At 51.3% G+C, this 21761-nt stretch overlaps 1 protein-coding gene across 4 annotated transcripts in view; it reads right to left on the bottom strand.

The window, feature by feature from the left end:
- Positions 1-1366: 1366 nt before the first annotated feature.
- Positions 1367-21761, bottom strand: part of PPP1R12C (protein phosphatase 1 regulatory subunit 12C) — a 42287-nt gene continuing 21892 nt past the window's right edge. Inside the window, exons 7-23 of one of the 4 annotated variants that reach the window (XM_082196906.1) lie at positions 20676-20764; positions 19248-19390; positions 19052-19146; positions 15005-15196; positions 13296-13391; positions 12637-12731; positions 11192-11299; positions 9750-9840; positions 9398-9535; positions 8831-8921; positions 8499-8614; positions 8246-8304; positions 7443-7548; positions 7048-7152; positions 5332-5382; positions 3692-3742; positions 1367-3549 (exon numbers count right to left, since the gene is read on the bottom strand). In XM_082196906.1, the coding sequence (XP_082053032.1) occupies positions 3463-3549; positions 3692-3742; positions 5332-5382; positions 7048-7152; positions 7443-7548; positions 8246-8304; positions 8499-8614; positions 8831-8921; positions 9398-9535; positions 9750-9840; positions 11192-11299; positions 12637-12731; positions 13296-13391; positions 15005-15196; positions 19052-19146; positions 19248-19390; positions 20676-20764 (1713 nt within the window). In that variant the 3' untranslated portion in view covers positions 1367-3462. The remainder of the gene's footprint in view (positions 3550-3691; positions 3743-5331; positions 5383-7047; positions 7153-7442; positions 7549-8245; positions 8305-8498; positions 8615-8830; positions 8922-9397; positions 9536-9749; positions 9841-11191; positions 11300-12636; positions 12732-13295; positions 13392-15004; positions 15197-19051; positions 19147-19247; positions 19391-20675; positions 20765-21761) is intronic. The other 3 variants (XM_082196908.1, XM_082196907.1, XM_082196909.1) reach the window with 3 other exon arrangements.

Here is a 21761-nt window from a genome sequence, read left to right as displayed (position 1 = left end):
ATTGCCCCCCTTAAAAATAAAATTGCCCCCCTGTGGGGCGTGTGCCTCACGTTGGGAACCATGGCTCTAGTCTTTCGCATCCGAGAAGCCAAGACTATGAGGTGGTGCCAAAGAGAAATGGCTCGGACCAGAGGAAGGAGGCCGCATTTCCTGCCTAGAGGGATGCCCAGATCTGATGGATCACCCTTACTCGAAGGGTGACACCTTGCCACAGCATCCTTACCATTCCTGAAGGTTAGGTTTGGCCTGGGGAGGAAGGGTGGGGCCGAGACCAGCTCTAATTTTAACCCAAGGAGGCTTAAGGACAGCCTGAATCACCCAGACGTAAGAACCTAATCTGAAGAGCTACCTTTTGTTTGTCCTGGGGGTGCGGGAGCAAGAGTTACGCAATCTTGTGGCAAAGGTCTTGGCACAGTGAGAAGTGTCGTTTTGGTCTGAGTTTGGCAGAGAGCAATGATCAAAAGCAAGGAGGCCGGATGAGACAAGAGACTTGAACCACATCTATGCAAGAAGCCTGTAATTGGAAATAACTGTGATTTAGAGGGACAAGGCCAACTGCAAAGGAGGAAACAGGTGTAGCTGAGCAAGCGGGAGCAGACAGGCCCAGCCTCTAGGACTAGGTCATAGCCAGGACACCTGGGTTTTCCAAAGTCGGCAGGCCGTTTCAGGCAGGGTTTTCCAAACAGGGCACCCGCATGAGCATGAAGTGTTGATTAAGGTACTGGTGCTAGTAACTGCAATAAGGTCCTGTATTTATGCCTTCTGATGTGGAGCCCCTTGTATAGCCATGCATTTATCAATAAAAAAAACAACAACAGAGGGATCAGACCTAAGGTTTATCTAGCCTGCCATCCCGTTTTGCACAGCTGCCAATCAGATGACTCTGGAAAGGCAGGGCACAAGAAACAGGCCTCCGCTACTAGTCAGATAGGCAGAGTACAAATAATAAATTATTATTATTACTACTACTGTTGTTCCACAGCAGTTGGGATCCAGCAACATACTGTCTTTTGAATAGAGCTGGCTCTATTTAGCCAACACAGTGAAGAGTCATTGACACATCTATCTGGGTTTGTTGAACCCACAATCCCTGTAAAGTTAACAATCCATTAAAAACTGATTAAACGAGCCCTTTTCTACCAGGTGGTTATATGTGGATAGTGACTGCTTGAAGGGTTAGGGCTTAAGGAAGAATTAGAACCAAATTCAACACGCACTATCCATAAAACAGACATAAAATTCCCATTGTGCTGGTTGGGGCTGATGGAATTGTAATCCCAACATTTGAAAGGCAGCAGGTTGAGGAAGGCCGCACTATACCAACCAAAACCACGCACATTAACATGTTAAAAGAAACGAACACACCTAAGGAGCAATCTTTTTTATTTTTAATTATATTCAACACGGTAATTTCAATTCCCTGTTCTTTAAAACATATGCAGCTGAGCTGCTGAATAAACAAGTACAATATAGAGACTTCTTTGGAAAAAAAATACTCATGCGATATTGCACATTTAAGTTTTTCTGCATTTTTTTCTTCTTGTTTTTTTTTTCTTGGCGATGCAACCATATAGAAAATACTTCTGTTATGTACAGATATGTTTGGGGAGGGGGAGTTCACAGATCAGGGCAGGTGGAGAAAGAGAGAGAAAAAAAATAAAAATAAAAAGGGGTGGGCGAAGAAAAGAGAAAGGGGTGACATGGTAGAAAAGAAGGGACTTATTTATTTTGGCGGAGGAAATCTTGGCTCATGATAGCGCAGGAAAAAAACAAAACACACACCCACAGACAGGATTTTCAGGGTAGTACTTTGGACCCGTTTCTCTTGGAATTACTTCTAGCCCTCAGTTTCACTTGGAAGTACTTCTAGCCCTCAGTTTTAACATTGAAAATATTTGATTGTGTGCGTGCAGGAAGAGGGATGGAAGAGAGCCGTGTAAATGGACACCCCCCCACCCTCTAGGAAAGCGGCGGCGGCAGAATCCAACAAACCGGAATACGAGAGGTCAAGGAGGCACAGGTCCTGGAAGAGGAGTGGAGGAGCTGGCAAATGGGACAATGACAAATGTGGACTTGTACGGCCAATGCTGTCCATTGCACAGCCCAGGGTTATAGACGTCTAGGAGATCCTCACAGCGGGACTGGGCGTTGGCAGAAGGCTGTGGGGAGGGGGGCACTGTCCAGACAGCAGGAAGGGGAATGAGACCGTTTCCCTGGGATTCGGCCACAGGTTCAGACAAGGGAACGCTAGAAGCATCCTTCAGAGCCAGGCTGGACGCTATAGGACGCTGGAGTTTCCGAGAAGGGACCAAGCCACACTCGCACCTGAAAAATCGAGATGCTGAGGGAAGTGAAGAACAGGAGCAGAAATCAAGACCCTCCCCATGTAGCCCCACCCCTGCAGCTGTCTCCCCCAACCCCAAGCTATGGCACTTAATAGCCTCATCTTCACAGGCAATACTATCTCGGCTCCTAAATTAAGGCCACTGCAGAACTCTCCTGTCCGTCTGGCTCCAGAGAGCCTCGTGGCAGCCAACCCCAAAAGACCATTAAAAAAACCCCCAACCGTTACCCACAATTCCCCGCTGATTAAACAGTGCTAAGGCGCTTCTCTCGCTCTCGTACATGCACATACACACACCCACACACCCAGGGCTACCACATCCCATTTTTAAACTCGTCTGCTCAAGTTCTCCGACTTCCAGGTCAGCTGCCAGCCTCGGCTCTAAAATCCGTCTGCCACCTTCAACTCTGCTGCCCTCTTGGGAGAACTAACCCAATTGTCAAATGCACTGGTTTGTTTCGGCAGGATGTGAGTGGGTGCTTGGACTGAGTCCCGCCACTCTTTCCCTTACGCAGCCTTGAGATAGTGGTCCTCCTGAGCTGCAGAGCTATGGGGCCAAAGCTGCGAGCAACACCAATGACCCCTAACAGGGAACCCCTGTAACTCGACTTTGCCCACAGCCTCAAAACACTTCCCAACCTGTAAAGCAAACGCTTATTTGCCTGGTGTCAGGAGAACGACATCAAGCCCCCCTCGCTCCTCTTGAGCCCCCAGAAAGACTGGCTCCCGTCATTCCCTCTCCCTTTGTTCGTTAAAGGAAAAGCAACAAGCAACTAGCATCACTTTTAAAAGGAAGCCACAAAATAAATACTGTCTCTGGAAAGGAGGAGGGGGGGGAGGGGATGGGGAGGACATTGGGCTGGAGACATCACATCTGGTGAGAAAAACTTGGCCCCTCTGTGTAAAACAATGGATGATGGGTGTCTGATTGGCTGAGGCTCAGAATCCCCCACGTTTGGAGTGTTTTGAGTGGTGAAGAGGGAGTTGGCCACCCCTATCCTTGCGTTATGTCTCCTGTTCCGATTGAGGATCTGGTACACAAGGAGGTGGGGTGCGGAATAAGGCCCCTGCATCTCCACCCCCGGGGGGGGAGGAGTCGGGGGCGGTGGCAGCGGCGGTCACTTGGAGAGTTTGCTGATCACACGGATTAGAGCGGCATTTTCGTCTTTGAGACGCTGGTTGTCTGCCTTCAAATCCGAAAGAGCCTGCAAGAGAGAAGACGAGTCAGACAAAACCTGCACCACCTGGTAAAATCCTCCACCCCCACCCTCCCCGACCAAGCCGCAGCTTCTCTCCGTCAAACTCCAGGATGTGACCTGATGGCTGATCCAACCAGGTGGGAATTACCTTCAATTCTTCCTCTAGCTCTGCTGCTTTCCTCTCCAAAGCTCGGCGTTCCTGGAGGGAGAAGAGGCAAAGGTGAGGATAATGGGAAAGGGGCAGGGGAGCTCCAAGAATGTATTTAGGGAAAGTCAGTCCCTTCAGGGCAGAAGTGGGCTGACTTCACTCTTGTGTGTCCTAAAATGCCACCTATGTTTGTGCGTTATTTTTTAATATAAAATTTATTAACATATAAAACACATACATATACATTTACACAATACACATACACAACACACTACCTTATTTTCATAAGATAAAACATACCTACATTACTCTATATAATACCTACCTATACTGTACATTCCTGCCAACCTAGCAGTTTGAAAGCATGTCAAAGTGCAAGTAGATAAATAGGTACCGCTCTGAAGGGAAGGTAAACGGCGTTTCTGTGCGCTGCTCTGGTTCGCCAGATGCGGCTTAGTCATGCTGGCCACGTGACCCGGAAGCTGTACGCCGGCTCCATCAGCCAATAAAGCGAGATGAGCGCCGCAACCCCAGAGTTGGCCACGACTGGACCTAATGGCCAGGGGTCCCTTTACCTTTATACTGTACATATCAACATACCTACACACCTACCCCACACAGACACCCACCAAGTGACCTGACTTCCAGCTGTTCTTGTTACGCTACTTTATTTTTCCAACTAGCTTAAACGCATTTCATTATTTCTTTTATCTCTTCTTCTATATTGACTTTACTCTCCTTTCGCTCTAATCATTTTCTGGATTCACTCAACATCTGTTGGAAATTCTACTTTTTCCACATAAATTTTGATGTATTCCTTAAAGATAGCCCACTCCTTATTCACTTTTTGTACCGTATCTCCTCTTATCCTCCCTGTTAGTTCAGCAATATGGAAGTATTCCATCATTTTAGATAACCAGCCTGTTTTAGTTGGGACACTGCTACTTTCCCAATTTTTGGCAATCAATAACTTTGCTGTCATAGCTGCATACATAAATATTGGTCTGACCCTTCTTTTTATTTCCTCTGACATGATACCTAGGAGAAAGGATTCTGTTTTTTTTTCCCAAATGAAAACCGAAACATCTTTTTGCAGTTTGTTATAGATATTTTCCCAGAATCCCGCTTTCTCTTTGCATTCTCACCACATATGTAGAAAGGTTCCTGCCCCATTGTTGCATCTCTAACAGACATCACTAGTTTTTATACACTTTTGCCAGCCTGACCGGGGTCAGGTACCATCTGTATTGTGTGTGTGTTACCTTTACAAAGCTATTTACAGGTTAGCAGTAACTAGCCTACTGTTAAGTGATCCTGAACACACACTCTTGCTTAAGGTCGTAAGAAGCATCTGGCTGGGTAAGACCAAGGTCGACACACCAAAGCATACTTTGTAAGAATCTCAGAAACCCCAACCCCGCTAAAGAACGAAAGGATAGCTCCTCCGGGCCCACAGGGGGCAGCAGAGGGATTCACTCTAGGTCTTGTTTCCCTTCCTGTGACTATCAAAGAGCTGGGCTCGTTCCCAGGCTTCTCCAGCAGGAGGCATCAAACAAGTCTTGCAATTCAGTTCATCTGAAGCAGCAGAATCCTTCATACACGGCAAGGGAAGAAAAAGAGAGGCAAAAACAGGTACTTACAAATCTCTCCAGCTCTAGGAGAGCTGGCCGCTCAGCAAAACGCTCTTGCCTCTGTGGGTGAACAACAAAACAAAACACACAATGTAAGGCAGTGTTTCCCAACCGGTGTTCCGCGGCACACAAGTGTGCCGTGAGATGTTGCCTGGTGTGCCGCGAGATGTTGCCTGGAGGGAGGCGGGCGAGGGCGTTTGCTTCCCGGAGGACTTGTGGGAAGCCGCCCCTTCCCTGGGCGACGCGCCGCCTCGCGACTCCGGAGTCAGTCCCGAGGGCTCTTGGAGGGACTCGCGAGCGATGGCGCGGCGGCTCCGGGGCGCGCTCAGCCGGGCCGCCGCGCGCCCCTGCTGCAGCTGCCCGGCGTGGAGCGCGACGCGGAGCCGGCCGGGTTTGGAGGCGCCCAGGTAGGGCCGAGCCGGGCGGGGGCGGGGAGGTCTCGGTCTGCTGCGGGCGCAGGAGGGCGAGCGGGAGAGGGGGAGCCGTCGGGTCTCCTGGAAGGAAGCGAGGCGGTGGCTGAGGGGGATGCAGCCCCGTCCCCAGCAACAGGCGCTCCTCGAAGTGAGGCCACAAGTCGGGGCTCGGACAGGGCCTGGAAGCAGCGGCTCCGGCTCTTGGGAGCGGAAAAGGGGACTTCGAAAGCGGCCTGGAGGAGAAAAGCCCCGATGCAGCGAGAGCGGGGAGCGTGCTGCCTTGTCCAGGCCTCCTCGCTTTGTGCCGTCCGCTGCCGGGAGCAGGACACGGGGGCTCCTCGTTCGCATGCTTTCCCGGGTGATCGGTGAGGGTTAGGGTTAGGGTCCCTCAGTCCCTCGCTTTGCTGCCTCCTCCCCTCCCACCCCCAAAGCTTGGAGGTTCCCCGGCAAGGGGGAGGGAAAAAAATTGAAAACTTTCACTTTCGTGCGTCCCTCCCAGCGTGACGCTGCGCGCTGACGTCACGGGGCTGTAATGGTGGTGTGCCGCGAGATTTTTTTCATCAAACAAGTGTGCCTTTGCCCAAAAAAGGTTGGGAAACACTGATGTAAGGTACCCAACACAATGAAGCCCCCAACCTTTGAGGGGGAGAGGGGGGTTTGTTTATCTGTTAAATCAGGCACCCCTAAACTTGGCCCTCCATATTTTTTGGGACTACAATTCCCATCATCCCTGACCACTGGTCTTGTTAGCTAGGGATGATGGGAGTTGTAGTCTCAAAAAACATCTGGAGGGCCGAGTTTGGGGGTGCCTGTATTAAACAAAAATTCTACCCCCTTCAAAGACTGTGTTAAAAATGGGGGCGGGGGGCAGCACAGGATGAAGGAGCACATAAACTGCTTTCAGGAAACCAAAGGATTTAAATTTTACCTTCTGAAAATGTCAGGTAATGCTACATTAATTAATAATGATAATAACAACAACTTCCAAGAATGTGGCAATCATTTTTAATGATTTATATGGAATTTTACACACATTTTAATTACCAAGCTAAACTAAATTATATTAATTTAACTAAAATGTCTTTTGAATTCCCAGGTCATGTTACAACTTTTTAGCACCCCTCACTGTTGGGATTTGAAAAATTCAACACGCCCCTTATCTCAATAACACTGTATCTCAATAGGTACGCATGGAAACCAGGTACATGTAAAACACACCACATCCATCGCAGAGCTGCCTGTTGCTCTTCATGTCCCCATCGTGTCCCAGCTGCCACCAGCCGAGAAGCTTCTGCTCTGCCCTGTTCCTTACCTGGGTCACTCTTTCCAGCTCCAGCTTGATCTGCGTCAGCTGTAGCTGTGCTTCTTGTAGCTGCTCCTTCAGTTTTTCATTCTCGATCACGAGATCTTCATACAGCTTAGGGTCACACACACAGACACACACACGGTAAAATAAACCGAATAAGGTACTGAGATCCCTATGAATCCCTTTCCCACCCATATCCCTTCAACCCGAGAGCCCCAACTTCCAATCATGTAAGTTGATATAGAACTTGTGCTCCCTCCTCCCTCCCATTCCTTTTTCCTTGTGTGTCATGACGTTTTAAGAAATCTTAGTACTGATTTCTGCAAGTTGCTCCAAGACCCTTTTAGGCCAGAGGGTGGGGTATAAATGCCTGAAATGAAAACATAAACAAAACAACTAACTTTCTTGTAATAGTGATCAGGTTCCTCTTTGCAGCCCAAATTGCTGTTCTGTCTCTGGCAGCTGTAGGGAGCTGTCCGGTTTGACAGGACGCTGTTTAGGTGTTCACTGAAAAAGAAAAGGGGGACCAATATTATGGGAGGTCACCCCTCGGGTGGCTCCTCACACTGTGCAATCCAGGTGAGCCGTATATAATTTTAATAATGGTCTGAAAGTTAAGGCACAAGGATTGGGCACATTAGCAAAACCACATGTCGAGTTTTGCATATTAATACTATTGGATCTTGCACTATTTTGGGTTCACCGTTAAAAAACCCCCACCATCCTCTTGAGGCCAGCATTAATGTCTTTCTACAATATGAATTGGGACGCAGGTGGCGCTGTGGGTTAAACCACAGAGCCTAGGACTTGCCGATCAGAAGGTCGGCAGTTCGAATCCTCGTGACGGGGTCCCGTTGCTCGGTCCCTGCTCCTGCCAACCTAGCAGTTCGAAAGCACGTCAAAGTGCAAGTAGATAAATAGGTACCGCTCCGGCGGGAAGGTAAACGGCGTTTCTGTGTGCTGCTCTGGTTCGCCAGAAGTGGCTTAGTTATGCTGGCCACATGACCCGGAAGCTGTACGCTGGCTTCCTCGGCCAATAAAGCGAGATGAGCGCCGCAACCCCAGAGTCGGTCACGACTAGATCTAATGGTCCATACTAAGAAGCATCAGCAGGCAGGCAGGCAGCAACTCGTGAGTCAACCTACCCCCTAAGCCCCTTCTCCACACCCCAGTTTGAAGTGCTGGATCCCAAAGAGGAATCTACCTGCCATGTCCTGATGGATCTTCATTGTTGACTTGCTCGCTGTCTTCATCATCCTCACCCTAAAGGGGGGGGAGAGAAGTTGGGGGGGTTTTAAGGTCTCCCCTTAATTGCCTGTGAAGGCAACTTGGGTGCTTGTACAAGGCAGCTGCTACGTTCTCAACGACAGAACGGCACAGAGCCTCGTACAGATGGTCCTGAGACTCTGCCCTCCTTTCAGCACAACAGCCCCGATTAAGTCCACTGCTGCATTCACCTCCGAGTTCCCTCCCAGTCCAGAGACAAGCCGTCGGCCTTTCCTGCGGTCCCTGATGGCCAGTCTGTTCCGTAGATCCGAATCTGCCTCTGAGCTGGTATCCTCGGCTTCTGAGACTGCAGCGCGGACAGAAAAAGACACGCAGCTGAGCTCAGGTCCTTGCATGCCAATAGACTGAATATGTCACAATATCAGCAACGGAGCTCAGGAGAGATTGTGGAAGGTTTAAGAGAAAGTTGCAGTAGTACAGAAGTTCCTACCGGCCCAAAGCTAAACATGCCAAATGAGGGAGTTGAAAAACAGAAAGGGAAAGAGGGCGCCAAAGTCGTTACCTTTTCTGGGCTGCGAATTCACCACTAGCGGATTCACAGTATAAACCGAAGAACCTTCTGAACTCGGAAGCCGGAATCTCCTAGAAGAGTCCTGCATGAGGCAGCAGGGTTAGGATCAGGGGAAAAAAAAGAAGGGAGATAGATTACACATAGGCTGCACGCTGGCTCAAGGGAACAGGGCAGCAATTTGCGGAGGGCCAAACGAAAGCAAGGAATGAGTGAAACAGACTGGGTGACGGGCGCCACTGCACCATGAGATGTGCAAAAACACAGCAGGCTCTCACCCAACCCAGGGCAGACGAAGAACCCACACTATGGATACAAATGATGGATACAAATAACCCAGCACCTGTCATGAAGGTTGGAAGCTAGCTTGATTTTACCTGTATTGGAAGATCTGTATCCTGAAAAATCAGGTAACAATTCTAATCACCCTAGATCAGAGCAATAGCCTTGGAATTGATACACCTATCGTGGTTCCCTCTGAGCAAGCCAGAAGTTCCTCCATTGGCTTGGCTGCCACGTCCTCCACCCCACCAGAGCCCCTGTGCCTCCTGCCATCTCTACCGTAGTCTCCTGGGACTGCTGCTCTCCATCTTTGTCATGCTTCTCGTCCTCCTTGTTTCGCTGCTCCGGGGCTGCTCTGGAGTCCCCAGCCCGGCCCATGGTCTTCTCAGCCTCCTTCAGATCCGTGAGGGTGACACCCTTGAAGTGAGAAGAGAAGGGAAGGCACATGAAAGCAATGTGCCAAACAGAGAATCACCTTGCCACCTAGAGGCTGATGCTGGCACTACACAGCAAGAGTTCCTTGCAAAGTCTCTGAGCTAGGCCAGACTCCTTTATTCCCGACAGTCCCCTCTTCCGGTCTGCTTAGTGGTACCTCCACGCTTGAACCACCATGACCTGCACCAACACCTACCTGCGTGGAACGCCTGGACTGCCTCATGAGCCTCGAACGGGCCTTCCTCTGGGACTCCGACTCTTCGTCCCGCACGGGCGTCTGGTACGACCTGGCAGAGGAACGGAGGGTTGGGGCAGCATTTACAAGCCTTTCTCTACGTGCCCCTTCCGTTGCTCCAAGGGGCCTCCCCTTTCTTACTTGCCAACCACATCAGAGACTGTGCACTGGCAGGTTGCTTCAGTAATGGGAAGGAAGCACTATGCAGCCAGGCAGAGGGCCTTCTCGGTAGTGGCACCCATCCTGGGGAACACCCTCTCATCAAATGTTAAGGAGATGGGTAAATTATATAACATTTAGGAAACCTCTGAAGGCAGCCCTTCTTTATAGGGAAGCTGTTTAAGGTTTAATGTGTTGCTATGTTTTTATATATACTGGAAGCCACCCAGAATGGCTGGGGCAACCCAGTCAGATGGGTGGGGTGCAAATGACATTATTATTATTATTATTATTATTATTATTATTATTATTATTACTACTACTACTACAGTCGTACTTTGGATCCCAAACGCCTTGGTACCCGGACATTTTGGCTCCCGAATGCTGCAAATCCGGGAGTGAGTGTTCCGGTTTGTGAACGTTCTTTGGAACTCGAACGTCCGAAACGGGTTCCGCAGCTTCCGATTGGCTGCAGGCGCTTCCTGCAGACAATCAGAAGCTGCGCTTTGGTTTCCGAACGTTTTGGAAGTCGAACGGATTCCGTTTGACTTCCAAGGTACGACTGCAATGCTAGGCATGTCCCTTTGCCTACCCTGGTAGTTTCCTCCCAACTTTCTTGACTGTGGAGTAGGAAAATGCAAGCCTGCCCTCCCTCTGATGCCCTCTTCAGCCTGCCTAACTGGGCACAGAACGCTCTCAGACAGGTCAGATGCCTCGTAGATAAGCTCACTCCTAGCTTCTAGGAGTCACACGGTGAGAGCAGAGTGCAGGGCGGGGATGAAAGAGGGACAAACAACCCCTGAAGGAGAATGACGTGTCCCCCACCAGAGATACTACCCTCCCCTATCACTCCATGCACTGCTAGCACGATTGCAAGAATCAGGGACTGGTATGGTTTCAAATTGGATGGGGGAAGCATGTGTTGGGATTCCTGTACTGTAGGGGGTTGGACTAGATGACCCTCAGCCCCCTTCCAACTCTACAACATCAGAGGCAGCAAAAGCAGCTGGTGAGCAAGCACTGCTCCCCCCCCCCCCCCGGCACCAAGATGTGGCTGCCATTGTAACAGTGATGAAGAGTCAACAGAAAAGGAAAGATTATATAGAAATAAGAGAAGCAGCAGGGAACCAGCAGGTGCCGCATCAACAAGGAAACCCCGCTCCTTGGATACAGAGACGAGCCCGTCTATTGTGACCCTAATTGCTTTCCGTAGTCTGCCTGCCCCGGGCCCCACCAACCCTCACCTTCGGCGGTCCCGGGGATCCATGCCAGAGCTGATGGCAGTGGAAGAAGGGGGCTGGTGTGGGGCAAGGGCTGTGTCTATCTTCATCTGAAGGCCACCTTCTAAGTTTCTGCGGGGAGGGAGGAAGGAGAGAAAGAAGAGAGAGAGAAAGAGAGACAGCACGTGGAAGAGAGTGTGTTCAGAGGAGGTCCCTGAAAAGGCCTTTCGCTTGCACTCCCAACAACCCCATGGTTACCTAGAACTCCTGCTTTGACCCAGGGGTCTCCCAAACGTGTGAGTTAAGCCCCCACCCCTGGTACAGGCTCTTGCTTGCATGAGCCGTTCCCACAAACCACCTAGAATTGACCGCAGAGGCTTTTCCTCACTGGCTGGTCCTCCTTTGAAATTGCTATATACAGCATGCCTGATGCACAAATTATTTTTAATGTTAGTATTTTATTCGCCACCACTGCAGCAAGGCAAATCTTTAATTAATCCTGTCTTATGGGTAAGGGAAGACATAGCTACATTCCCAAAGCAACCCAACTTCTATTTAAAGATACTCAGTCTCAGAACTCCTCCTTCGAAGTCTATGCTGCCCCCCCGCCGCCAACCATTTGTGCTCAGTGATAAACGTTAGGAAGAGTGTTCTATGAAATAATTAAATAACCCAAGCACCCTTAAAATCCACTTCAGACCTTTTGTCACTTTGGACACTACTGTCAGCAGCCCCAAATTACAGATGGTGAAAGAGAAATGAAAACAAGATAAGGAAAAGGTAAGATAAGAGCTGTGTTGAAGACAGACAACAGAGTTCACATCCGCCCAAGAAGCTGGGTACCCAAGGAACGCGGTCCATGCTCTTAACCACCAGGAAGGTGAGTGGAGCTTGCAGGAAGGCCAGGCAGCAGCAATTCCCGGAGGCTCCCCTGCTCCCCCTCCTGTCTGTCTTGATCCTACAAGTGAGCCTTGCTTCACACCACACTTCTCTCTCAGGTGAACCCAACTCCAGGCTCATCCCAGCTGACCTGGCAACGAGGCTTCCATGGTTTAATCTTATGTCTCCCAACCTAGAGCCCATCAGAGGTGTCTGAACTACAACTCCCATCATCCCCTGCTTCTTGCCACGCTGGCTGGGGCTGATGGGAGCAGGAAGCCCAATGACGTCCAAAGGCGACCCGGTTCAGGAAGGGATTACACATTGCTCCGGTCTCCAGAGTGCAGAGAGGAATACAAAAAGGAATGTGGCCTGTATTCCTCTTGCACTCCTCCGGAGTCAAGGGCAGAATGCCTTACTACCAACTCAGCTCGTTCCTTTTCATCACATTTCTTTCTAACGCCCAGGGTAGCATGTGAGGATGAAACAGAAGGGAAGATCCATCCCGTCGTGCAGCGAGCTTCACACCAGAGTGTCTCCCTGACAACGGTCAGTGCTACACGTTGGCTCGCCGCTGGTTGATTACTCACGCTCGCCTGGGATCCCGGTGGGGCTCCGTGTCTGGGAGGGCAAATATCCGCCGAGTCGGGGTCGGAGTTACGCGGGCCAGGCGTGGCTCTTTGCTCTGTAAAAAAGGGGGGAAAGAGGGAATGAGGGGGAATCCCTGTGTGCTGTTACTGTTAACACTGTGAATTCACGTTCTGCCCAAGAGGGGGAGCAGCTCAGAAGCCAGCTGGAGCCCTGGGAAGCTTGGACTGTGCTTTTGGCCAGATAGCACAAGCTCTGGCTGTCTTAAGCGATGCTTCATGACTTTCTTGACGGATACCACAGGCACTGCTCTACCAGAGAGCAGCACTGAGCCCGATGCCTAACACGGCAGCGACGCTTACGAGTAGCTGTGGCCGAGACAAGAGAAAGGTCAAAGAAACAAGGGAGCGAGGGCAGAGGGCAGAGTTAAGAGGAAAACCACACCAAAGGACGGAACGGAAAAGGGCATTCCGGATAAGATTTTTACTGTCCCCAATTGACCCCGGTAGGGGGGGATCCCTGCCCAAGGGAATTCCATCCCGCACAAACCCATGGCTCTCAAACTAAGCCCCACACGCCTACCCCCCCCCCAAATGCAACAAGCTGTCTAGCAAGCAAGCAAGGTAATCAGCCACACCCTCTAATGGGCAGAGGCTCCTACCGCATCACCCGCTGGCTCAGAAGCTGTGCTCCTATTGGCTAACCCTGGGCCAATGGGGTTCTTGTTCCACTTCCGTAAGAGCTCCCGGATGTCTTGCTGCAGGTGTAACAGGCAGTGATGGGTTGGGGTCAGGAGGAGAGGGGAGGAAGGAGGGAGAGAGAAAGAAAGAGAAGAGGGCAAAGAAGAGGCTACACTCGTGGCAGAACCCTACACGCCTTGAAATCCCCTTTTGAGAAGCCACCCAGCTGGAATGAGGGGTCCTGCGTAACTGCAGGCTCTCTTCCCATAAGGCGGATAATTCTTGAGATGGAAACTGGGGAGAAGGTCAGAAAAAAGCCTCCCCTCTTCTGGAACTCTTGGGCCTCCTTTCAATTTTGCCCTGGTGTTTAAGTTACAATACAAGGTGTGTTTGTCTCCCCAGCTGAGAAGCCGTATCTGTTTAAGACTCCAGAAATATTTAGGCTGGCTGAAGGAGACAAAAAAGGCATTCCGCACTTGTTCAGAGAAAACAGCCGCTCAGCCATTATGTGGGCGATCCCACAGCCAACGCCTCTGAGCATGTGCAGAGGCTATTTCTGAAGCTGCCTGCAAGCTTTAAGAGTTAAACCAGAGCACTAGAAGAATCTATCTTTACCCACATCAAGGTTAATTCAAATGCTATGCCATGATATCCAAAAGAGGCAAAAGGTGAGCCAATGAGGCTGCTTTACAATGAGCCAAGACATTGGTCCTTCTCGTCCGTATCTTCTCCTCTCATTGGCAGAGACTTCCCAAGGCCTCAAGACAGAGGACTTTCCAAGCTCTGCTTCCCAAGATCCATTTATCCAAGCAGAGATGCTAAGAGAGTGAACTCTCCACATGCAAACGCATATGCTCTACCACTGGGTTATGGCTTCTACTCATTTGCTTGCTTCCTATAACTTAATACTGCTTCTGTTAGCGGCGGGGAGTGGCAGGGTGTCCTATGCAGAAGACTCTGCCTTCGGATTCCTGGAAGTCCCACCTGCCCTCCTCCAGCTGTGGTTTCTCCAAAATGCTTTCAAGAATACCTGTGCAGCCCTAAGGGCTAGCAGCTTACTATTTTAAAACATTAAGAAAATGAGCACCAAAAGCTAAATTCCAAGTGAGAGAAAGCAAATGGAATGCACACAAGCCTGCCTGTATCACAAGATGTTGCTAGGGATACGCAATGTACAAAGAGAAATTCTCCTGTATGCACCTGTGTGTGCACTGAGGTTGTCGGCAGCTGCCCTGCTCTGGGTGCCCCCACCCCTGTCCTGGTGATGAAATGTCCTCCCCAAACATCTGCCTGTTACATATTCTGCCATTTTTAGGCACCCGGGTAAGTCTTGTCGTGCTCCTGCCAGATGAGATACAATCAGAGACTGCTTGGTAATTTTCAGTTGCTGTCTACTGCACTGTTTTGTCTGTTGCTGGTTTCCTTCTTATCTTACTTGACGCTGTTTTAAATCTAATCTCACCCTTAAAATAAAAACAACCCAAACCATAAACTGCTTAGGAGGCCAATTGGTGGAAAGAAACAGAATGAATCTTAATTGCACCTAACAGAGCCTTAAAGTGCTCCATCACTGCCTCAGCATAGCAAATGGAAAGATCCTTGCTTCTGCTCCAATCCAATGCTGCCAAGCTGAATTGAAATGCTGCCACCCCCAAGTTACTCACTCAGGTATTGCAACGGCACAGCTTACCTTTTCCTCTGTATCAAGCCTGGGGCTGGATGCCGACCGCTTGATGCCACTGCCCTCCTTGGCAGCTGCCTCCTCCTCCAGCTTTGCATCCTGCAGCACCCCAAAGCTGCTGGTCTTCCGTAGGCTCTGCTTCCAGATGGCAGGAGCTGCCGTGTCCTCTGGCTCCATGGTGCGGCTGGAGCCTCCAGAGAACTGTTGGGGTGGGAGTGGGAGGGGAGGAGAAAAGAGACAGAGGAAGTGGGCAGAAGAGGAAGGAAGGGGAGTCAGGATGGATGGAGGGAACTTGAGAAACTCGGGACAATGGAGTTAGGAGCGGACAAGCAGGGAATAACCAGGCAGGGCTATGTGGGGATCCTTTGCACAGAACCTGACAGCTCCTTGGACAGCAAGCAAGCAAGAATTGCTAGAGAACGGGGCTCTCAATTATCTAGAACAGGGTTTCCCAGACTTGGGCCTCCAGTTGTATTTGGACTACAATTCCCATCAGGGTGTAGCTAGCTGCTCCGGTACCTAGAGCGGTGGGGGGGGAGGGTGAGCTGCCCAGGGGGGCAGTGTGGCGAGCTGTCCACGGAGTCCGCCTGCTGGATGCAAGCCCCACGTTGCCGTTTCGGGCAGTGCGGGGGCCCGAGTACCCCTCTTCCTACGCCCCCGATTCCCATAATCCCTGACCACTGGTCCTGCTAGCTAGGGATGAAGGGAGTTGTAGCCCCCCCCCAAAAAAAGCTGAAGACCAAGGTTTGGGAAACTCTGATCTAGGAGAAGGACTAGGGTGGAGATGGAAGGATGTTATGAGTCCCAAATCAAGAAAAGAGGGCTCAGCAGGGTGGAGATGAGAGCTGGGAGACCTCCCGATTTCCCTTGGGAAGGAAGCAACCCCTATGCAACAGAGGCATGGCCAGAGTTTGGGGGGCTGTGCAGCCAACTAGGGGAGAGCCAGGCCTCCTGGGATTGGCTCTACAGGAAGACAGATTTAAAAGCAAGTGCCCCGCATTGATGTCCCCAAACAAGAGGCACTACAGGGAAGGTCAAAAGCGCCAACTCCCTGGAATCCTCAACTCAAAAAGATCTGCATGCTGCCGAGATTGCTGGGAGAAAGCCACCCTGCACATGCTCAAGAGACGTTTCGTTATTGCTCTGCATGTTCCAGGCCAAAGTCTTGGCACGGAAGTAGGTTAAAGGACTGGATTTTGGCTCCGCTGGGTGGATGCAGCTCTGTAGCTTCCCCACCGCACTCACAAGAGAGATCTGGCCAGAACTGTGGGACAGCTTCTATTAAACAGACAAGCTATGGAGGCCTCTCCCCTCTGCATGATGACATTCTTGGGAGTGCTAACAAGCCATGCTTCACTCAAGGTTGCAACAAGGAAGGGTGCCTATGGATATTTAGCATCAAAGTCCAACATGGCATGTGGGGCAGGGAGGGGGACGTGCAAGTGTCAGGGCTGCAACAAATGCCATGCCAGGGGCCACCCCCACCTCCATGCACTTGGGGGGCCTCTCTCAAAAGGAGGCTGCCCTGAGCTCCCCCTCTCTCCCCCCCCCCCACCGGCGGCTCTTGCTGACTGGGCATTCCAAAGCAGAGCAGCCAACGCTTTTAATGAGGAGGACCATCAAGAGCCACATCATAACGCATCCGCCCCGGGGAATCTTGGAAAGCTTTCAGAGCAGAGTTCATGGCAGGTGAGCAGGCCTGGAAAGCTGCCTTGGCAGAACAGAGCATTGGAAGCTGGTCAGGAAGTTGCTGAGCTTTGAGAAGTTTGCATCGGCTTCCCTGCTGAGGAAGGCTTGGACCGCAGCCCTTTCAGGAACACATTCCACATCGCCTCCCTTCGCAGGAAGCCTTTGGCTTGGTGGCCAGGCTTCCCCGTCCCACTCAGGCAGGCTCAGGCCGAGCCGTGATGCTATCTGTGTCCAGGTTCCCAGCAGCCTCTGCCCCAACCTAGTATTGCCCCCCGAGTAGCCCACCGGATTCCTGGTCCTCAAGCACCCCATCCCACAGGCCACACACAAGCAGCTCACTTTCAACCTCTACTTCTTTCTCTCTCTTTCCAAGTACCAGCAATCTTATATCTGCAGGGGGAACCCCCTTCTCCGTCGATAAAAATAAAATCTTGCACTCGCGGGAAACCACAAAGCACCAGCTGCCCCTGCTGCGCACATCAGACTGAACACCCACCTAGCCCAGTTCCACTCAGTGGCCAAAAAGACACTTTCAGGTTTTTCGCTGGCATATTTTTAAAAGTCTATGGTCATCCCAAGCACTCCCATTTCTAGCAAATGGATCTGCCTTAGGAAATACAAGAGGGACCTGGAAGAAAACGTTGCATGGTTGGAACCCTCCTGTTCCAGGGTTCCTGCCAGCCTGTCAGGCCCCTTTCAAGGATACTCCAGTTCTCCCCCCCAACTATGCCACCCCCCCACTGTCAGTCCTCATTTCATGCCCAATGTTGGGACAGTTTTAGCACCTGCCCCGCCACAGTTCCCCTGCCTCCCATTAATTTCTTGAGGTTTCCCTCCAGTCTCCCAATACCTCTCTCTTGTATGTACATGGGTTGGCGCTCTGAGAACGTGTTTGCTGTATGTGGCAGTGGCTTGGACTGGAGGTACTGAAGCCCCCTGCAAAAGCCTCCCAACCAGGAGTGGGGACTGGTCCGCCACAATAATCTGATTAAAGCAGCTCTCAAAACACACAGCCAGTGGTGACTCACCAGGCAAGAGAATGCTCAGCTTCTTTTAAGGCCTTGGTCTCACAATGCCAGCCTTCTCCAAGCTGGTGCCGCCCAGATGTCAGGTTTCCAACTCCCATGAGCCTCAGCCAAAAAGGCCAACAGGAATGATGGGAATTGTGGCCCAACATCTGGAAGGTACCAGCTTAAGAGACAATTGTGCCAGACCATTAGTGGGGAAAACAACACCCACAATGGCACATTCTCTCCACACACCCTCCTTGCATCTGCATGGGACACTCACTGCAGCTTTTTGCTCCTTCTGGGGCACCAGAATGATCCCTGTTTTGCGCAAGCTTTGCCGCCACATGGAAGGCCCCAGAGGGCTGGGGATGGGCAGAACAGGGGTGATGAAGGCAAACTGTGGCTGGAGTGGGCAGGCGGAAGGAAGGAAGCAAGAAGCAGGACGAGGTGCAAGCCAGAAGCAGGTGGAAGGCGCACGAGGAAATGTGAAAAGGAAAACAAAGGCAGAAAAAGAAAACACAAAAGTCCGACGTATTTCACACAGTGCAGGCAGAAATGGCATGCGGTGGAAAGGATGGCCGACCGGGCATCAGAATGTCCGTGTGTCCAAGGCCCAACCATCTCGGCCAACTTATTTAGGAGGCTTCTTCTTGGAGAGTCACCTGCAGATCAGATCACCAGACTCGCCTGTGCTGGTGTCCCAAACAGGATGACGGTTATTCTGGCCGCATCCCAGGGTAGGTGCAAGAGAGGTGACTGGTTAATCAAGCATGCAAGATGAAGGTGTTGGTGTGTTAAGACAGGAGAAGTTATAAATGGGGACTCAGCAAGTGTTGCGTGGCAGAGGGGAGGGGAGCGTTCATGCAAGGACCCATGAAAAGCCAACTGAGAGGGGAAAGAAAAGAAGCTAGTCCGTAACAGGCAAGTAGCACCCCATATAGGACCGAGGTCTTGTGGCTGTCTGCTCCCCCTGTGTCCAAATCCCGATTCCATAGAAACTCTGATTCCTGGTTCCCAGGACACAGAAGCCCTAACTCTCCATTCTCCCTCCTCCCAAGAGAACCCCTTAGTGAAGCGACTACTCAAGACGGGTAAGCTGAAGCCTGCAGCCTCAAGTCCAAGACCATGAATGCAAAAGTGACTGGAAATGTCTCTTTAAGAGGCCCTGATGCTCGTCACCTGTCAAATCTCAAGAGCTGGATTTAGACAGGAGTCCAGCAGCTCCCAGGCCTACACTGTGAAAGGTGACAGGGACAATGGGGAGGGGGGGGGTGAGGCATGGAGATGTGCCAACCCCCCCCCCCCCGTTTCACCTAAGGGAGAAGCTAAGAGTTTGTGCAGGTGAGCAAAACCTCACCTTCTGCCCCAGGGAACTGGGGGACACAGGGCTGACAGGGGTCACGGAGACGCCATTCACTGCACTGTTGTCCGTTGGGGGAGCGGCCTTCACCTCTGCCAAAGGAGAGAAAGCGGTTAGCATCTAATTGGCTGTGCCAGACCCTTCCGAGATCTGGGCCAATGAGGGCCATTGCCTACCACGTAGCTCTGCCTACCATTGGACCGCGGCGTCTCCTCCCCCTCCGAGGCAGAGCTGGTCTCCTCCTCGCCGACGGCAATGGTCCCCAGGGTCTTGCGCTCCTTTGACTGGTCCTGGACAGAGATCTTCTCCTTGCTGCTCATGCGGCACACAGAGCTCCTAAGAAGCAGAGAGGAGATGCGGGGAGTTAAAGGAAAGTGGATCGTTTTAAAAGAAACGAAGTTGCTCAGCCCACCACGGTTAATTACATCAATGGCGTGTTTGCCCAGACAGAGCCAATGGGAGCCATTGGAAGGTTGCAAACTTCAGCCACACTGACAACTGCTTCATTCCGACAGCCCTCATTTCCCATTTTATGATCGGATTCAAGCGGAGATCTCGAGATGAAAGAGGTTACCTGGGCTGGGCTGGCATACTCTGGTGAACTGGTTTAGGCCAGGTGTGGTCTCATGGCAGCTGCCCTACAGGGGAACACTGGTTTCTTGCATGAACAGCTGCTCTAGAACTCAGACAACTCAGGCACATGACATGCCATTTCTCCTGAAATTTGGCTTTCATACCATGCAAGATGCTGCCAACCAGCCTAAGCCTAAGGGCTTGCTCCTATGTGCCAATCCTGGAAGTGCTGTACACCTGTATTTCCGTATTAAATCTTTTCCGGCTCTTCAGCCAAAAAGGCTCTCGCAGCAGCTGACAGACAGATCAGTGGAAATCAAGATTGTTCTGATCCTCAGGCCTGCGATGTGACTGAGCAACAACAAGAGTATCTACAACTCAACGGGCAACGTGGAGGCTGCGCCCCCAAACCTTGCGCTTCACATGCTTCGCAACTTCACACAGGGGAGAGGTGTCTGAGCTGGCACATGGCCTCCATGTCTGAACATGCGCGAGCTAGCGCATGGCTTGCTTTTAGAAAACAACCACCGAGGTTGCCTTGGTGACGTCTCATAACGAAATACCCAACCAACGCAAGTTTGAGGCAAGCGAGCCAATGCTTCCTGCTAACCGGAGAGGCTTTGCTTCCCTGCTAATGTTTGTGGGACGACAGGAGACACTTGCAATTTGTACAGGCTCGACGTCTGTAACCACAAAACAGTTGGATAGCCCAACCTGACGTCTGCAGTCTGTAACAGTAAACACTTCTGCAGCAAACCGGGCTGCCAAACTTGCTGCACGCCAAATAAAGACTTCTCTCTAAACCTGTTTTGCAACGTGCACTTGGCGTGGGGTTCGCATGTGCCTGTTCCCATACCGCTGAGCCATAATAAGCAGCATCCTAGATTAAAGAACTGATAGCCAACAGAGCTGCAAGCCAGGGCCTTTACCAACTCGTGGGAAATGACGGCTGGGTACAAGGGCGGAAGCTGTGGATTTTAGAACCAGAAATGCGGCATTAAAAGGTTGGGAACCTAAGAGACAAATGCCCCCCACGCCCACACCTTACCTCCGGTGCTTGCTCGTGTACGATGGGGGCTGCTCCAAGCTGGTGTCAATAACTGCCTGCTTCAGGTGAGCTTCCTTCTTGCTGCGTAGCTGAAGGTTAGGGAGAGAGATGGGGGGTGAGGGTCAAGCTCTCATTTCCCTTTCGCTATGTGACCTTTGTAACGATGAACAGATTTTGCCAGGGTAGCAGAGGGCAATGGCACCTGCCCTTCTGGGCAGACATACCTGGGGCAAGAGCACTGCCCCCAAGGCTTCTGCTTTCTTCAGGGGATCCGCCAAATGGAGAAGAGCAGTAATAGCTGAGATCTGCACTGAATAGTCTGTGGGAATCACGCTGAAACGCTGCTGCTGAATTTAAGGGGGAGGGCAATGTGTTTGGGAAAATAAAGCGCAGATGTGCCCACAGTTGGCGTTTGCATTGAGTGCAGCCGTGAAGGAGCAGAGTTCTTGCACGGCTTAGGAGCTAAGAAAGGTCTGCCACAGGGATGGTCATGGATGCATGAAGAGCCTTGCTGGATCAGAAGAGTGGAGACTGGTGCTCCTTTGGTCTGATCAAGCAGGGCTCTTTTCATGTTCCTGAAGCAACCAGACAGATGCTCCAGGGATGCCTACAAAGAGGAAACGACAGCAACCTTCTTCCCCACCCCCAGCCACAAGTATTCAGTATTACATTATGTTCTCTGGAAGTGGAGGCAGCGTAGGCAGCCGTCATAACGTGAAACCAGTGACACAATACTTATCTCCTGCTCTCAAAGCAGCTTGTGAATCAACCTGGACTCAAACCTGATATGCTGCCTGGAGCTGATAAGAGCTGGGAGTCCCAACAAACCCAGGAGGGCACCACAGGCTCCATTCTGGAAACCTCCACCATGTCCCCCTAAATCAAAACGCCCCAAACGCTTGAAGGGCAGGCTTTGCCAATCTGGCCCCTTCCAGGTGCTGTTGGACTACAACTCCCATCATCCCCAGCCAGCGGCCTCCAACAACACCTGGAAGGGGCCAGGTGGGACAGGGCTGCTCCAGGCCTTTCCCTGTTGGGAAGCTGCTCCAGCCCCTTGCTTCTTCACGTGTCCTGTGTGCCAAGGCT

Source organism: Podarcis vaucheri (genome assembly GCF_965113315.1).
Source record: "Podarcis vaucheri genome assembly, chromosome: 13".
NCBI lineage: Eukaryota > Metazoa > Chordata > Lepidosauria > Squamata > Lacertidae > Podarcis > Podarcis vaucheri.
This window is presented reverse-complemented; position numbering and strand designations above follow the sequence as displayed.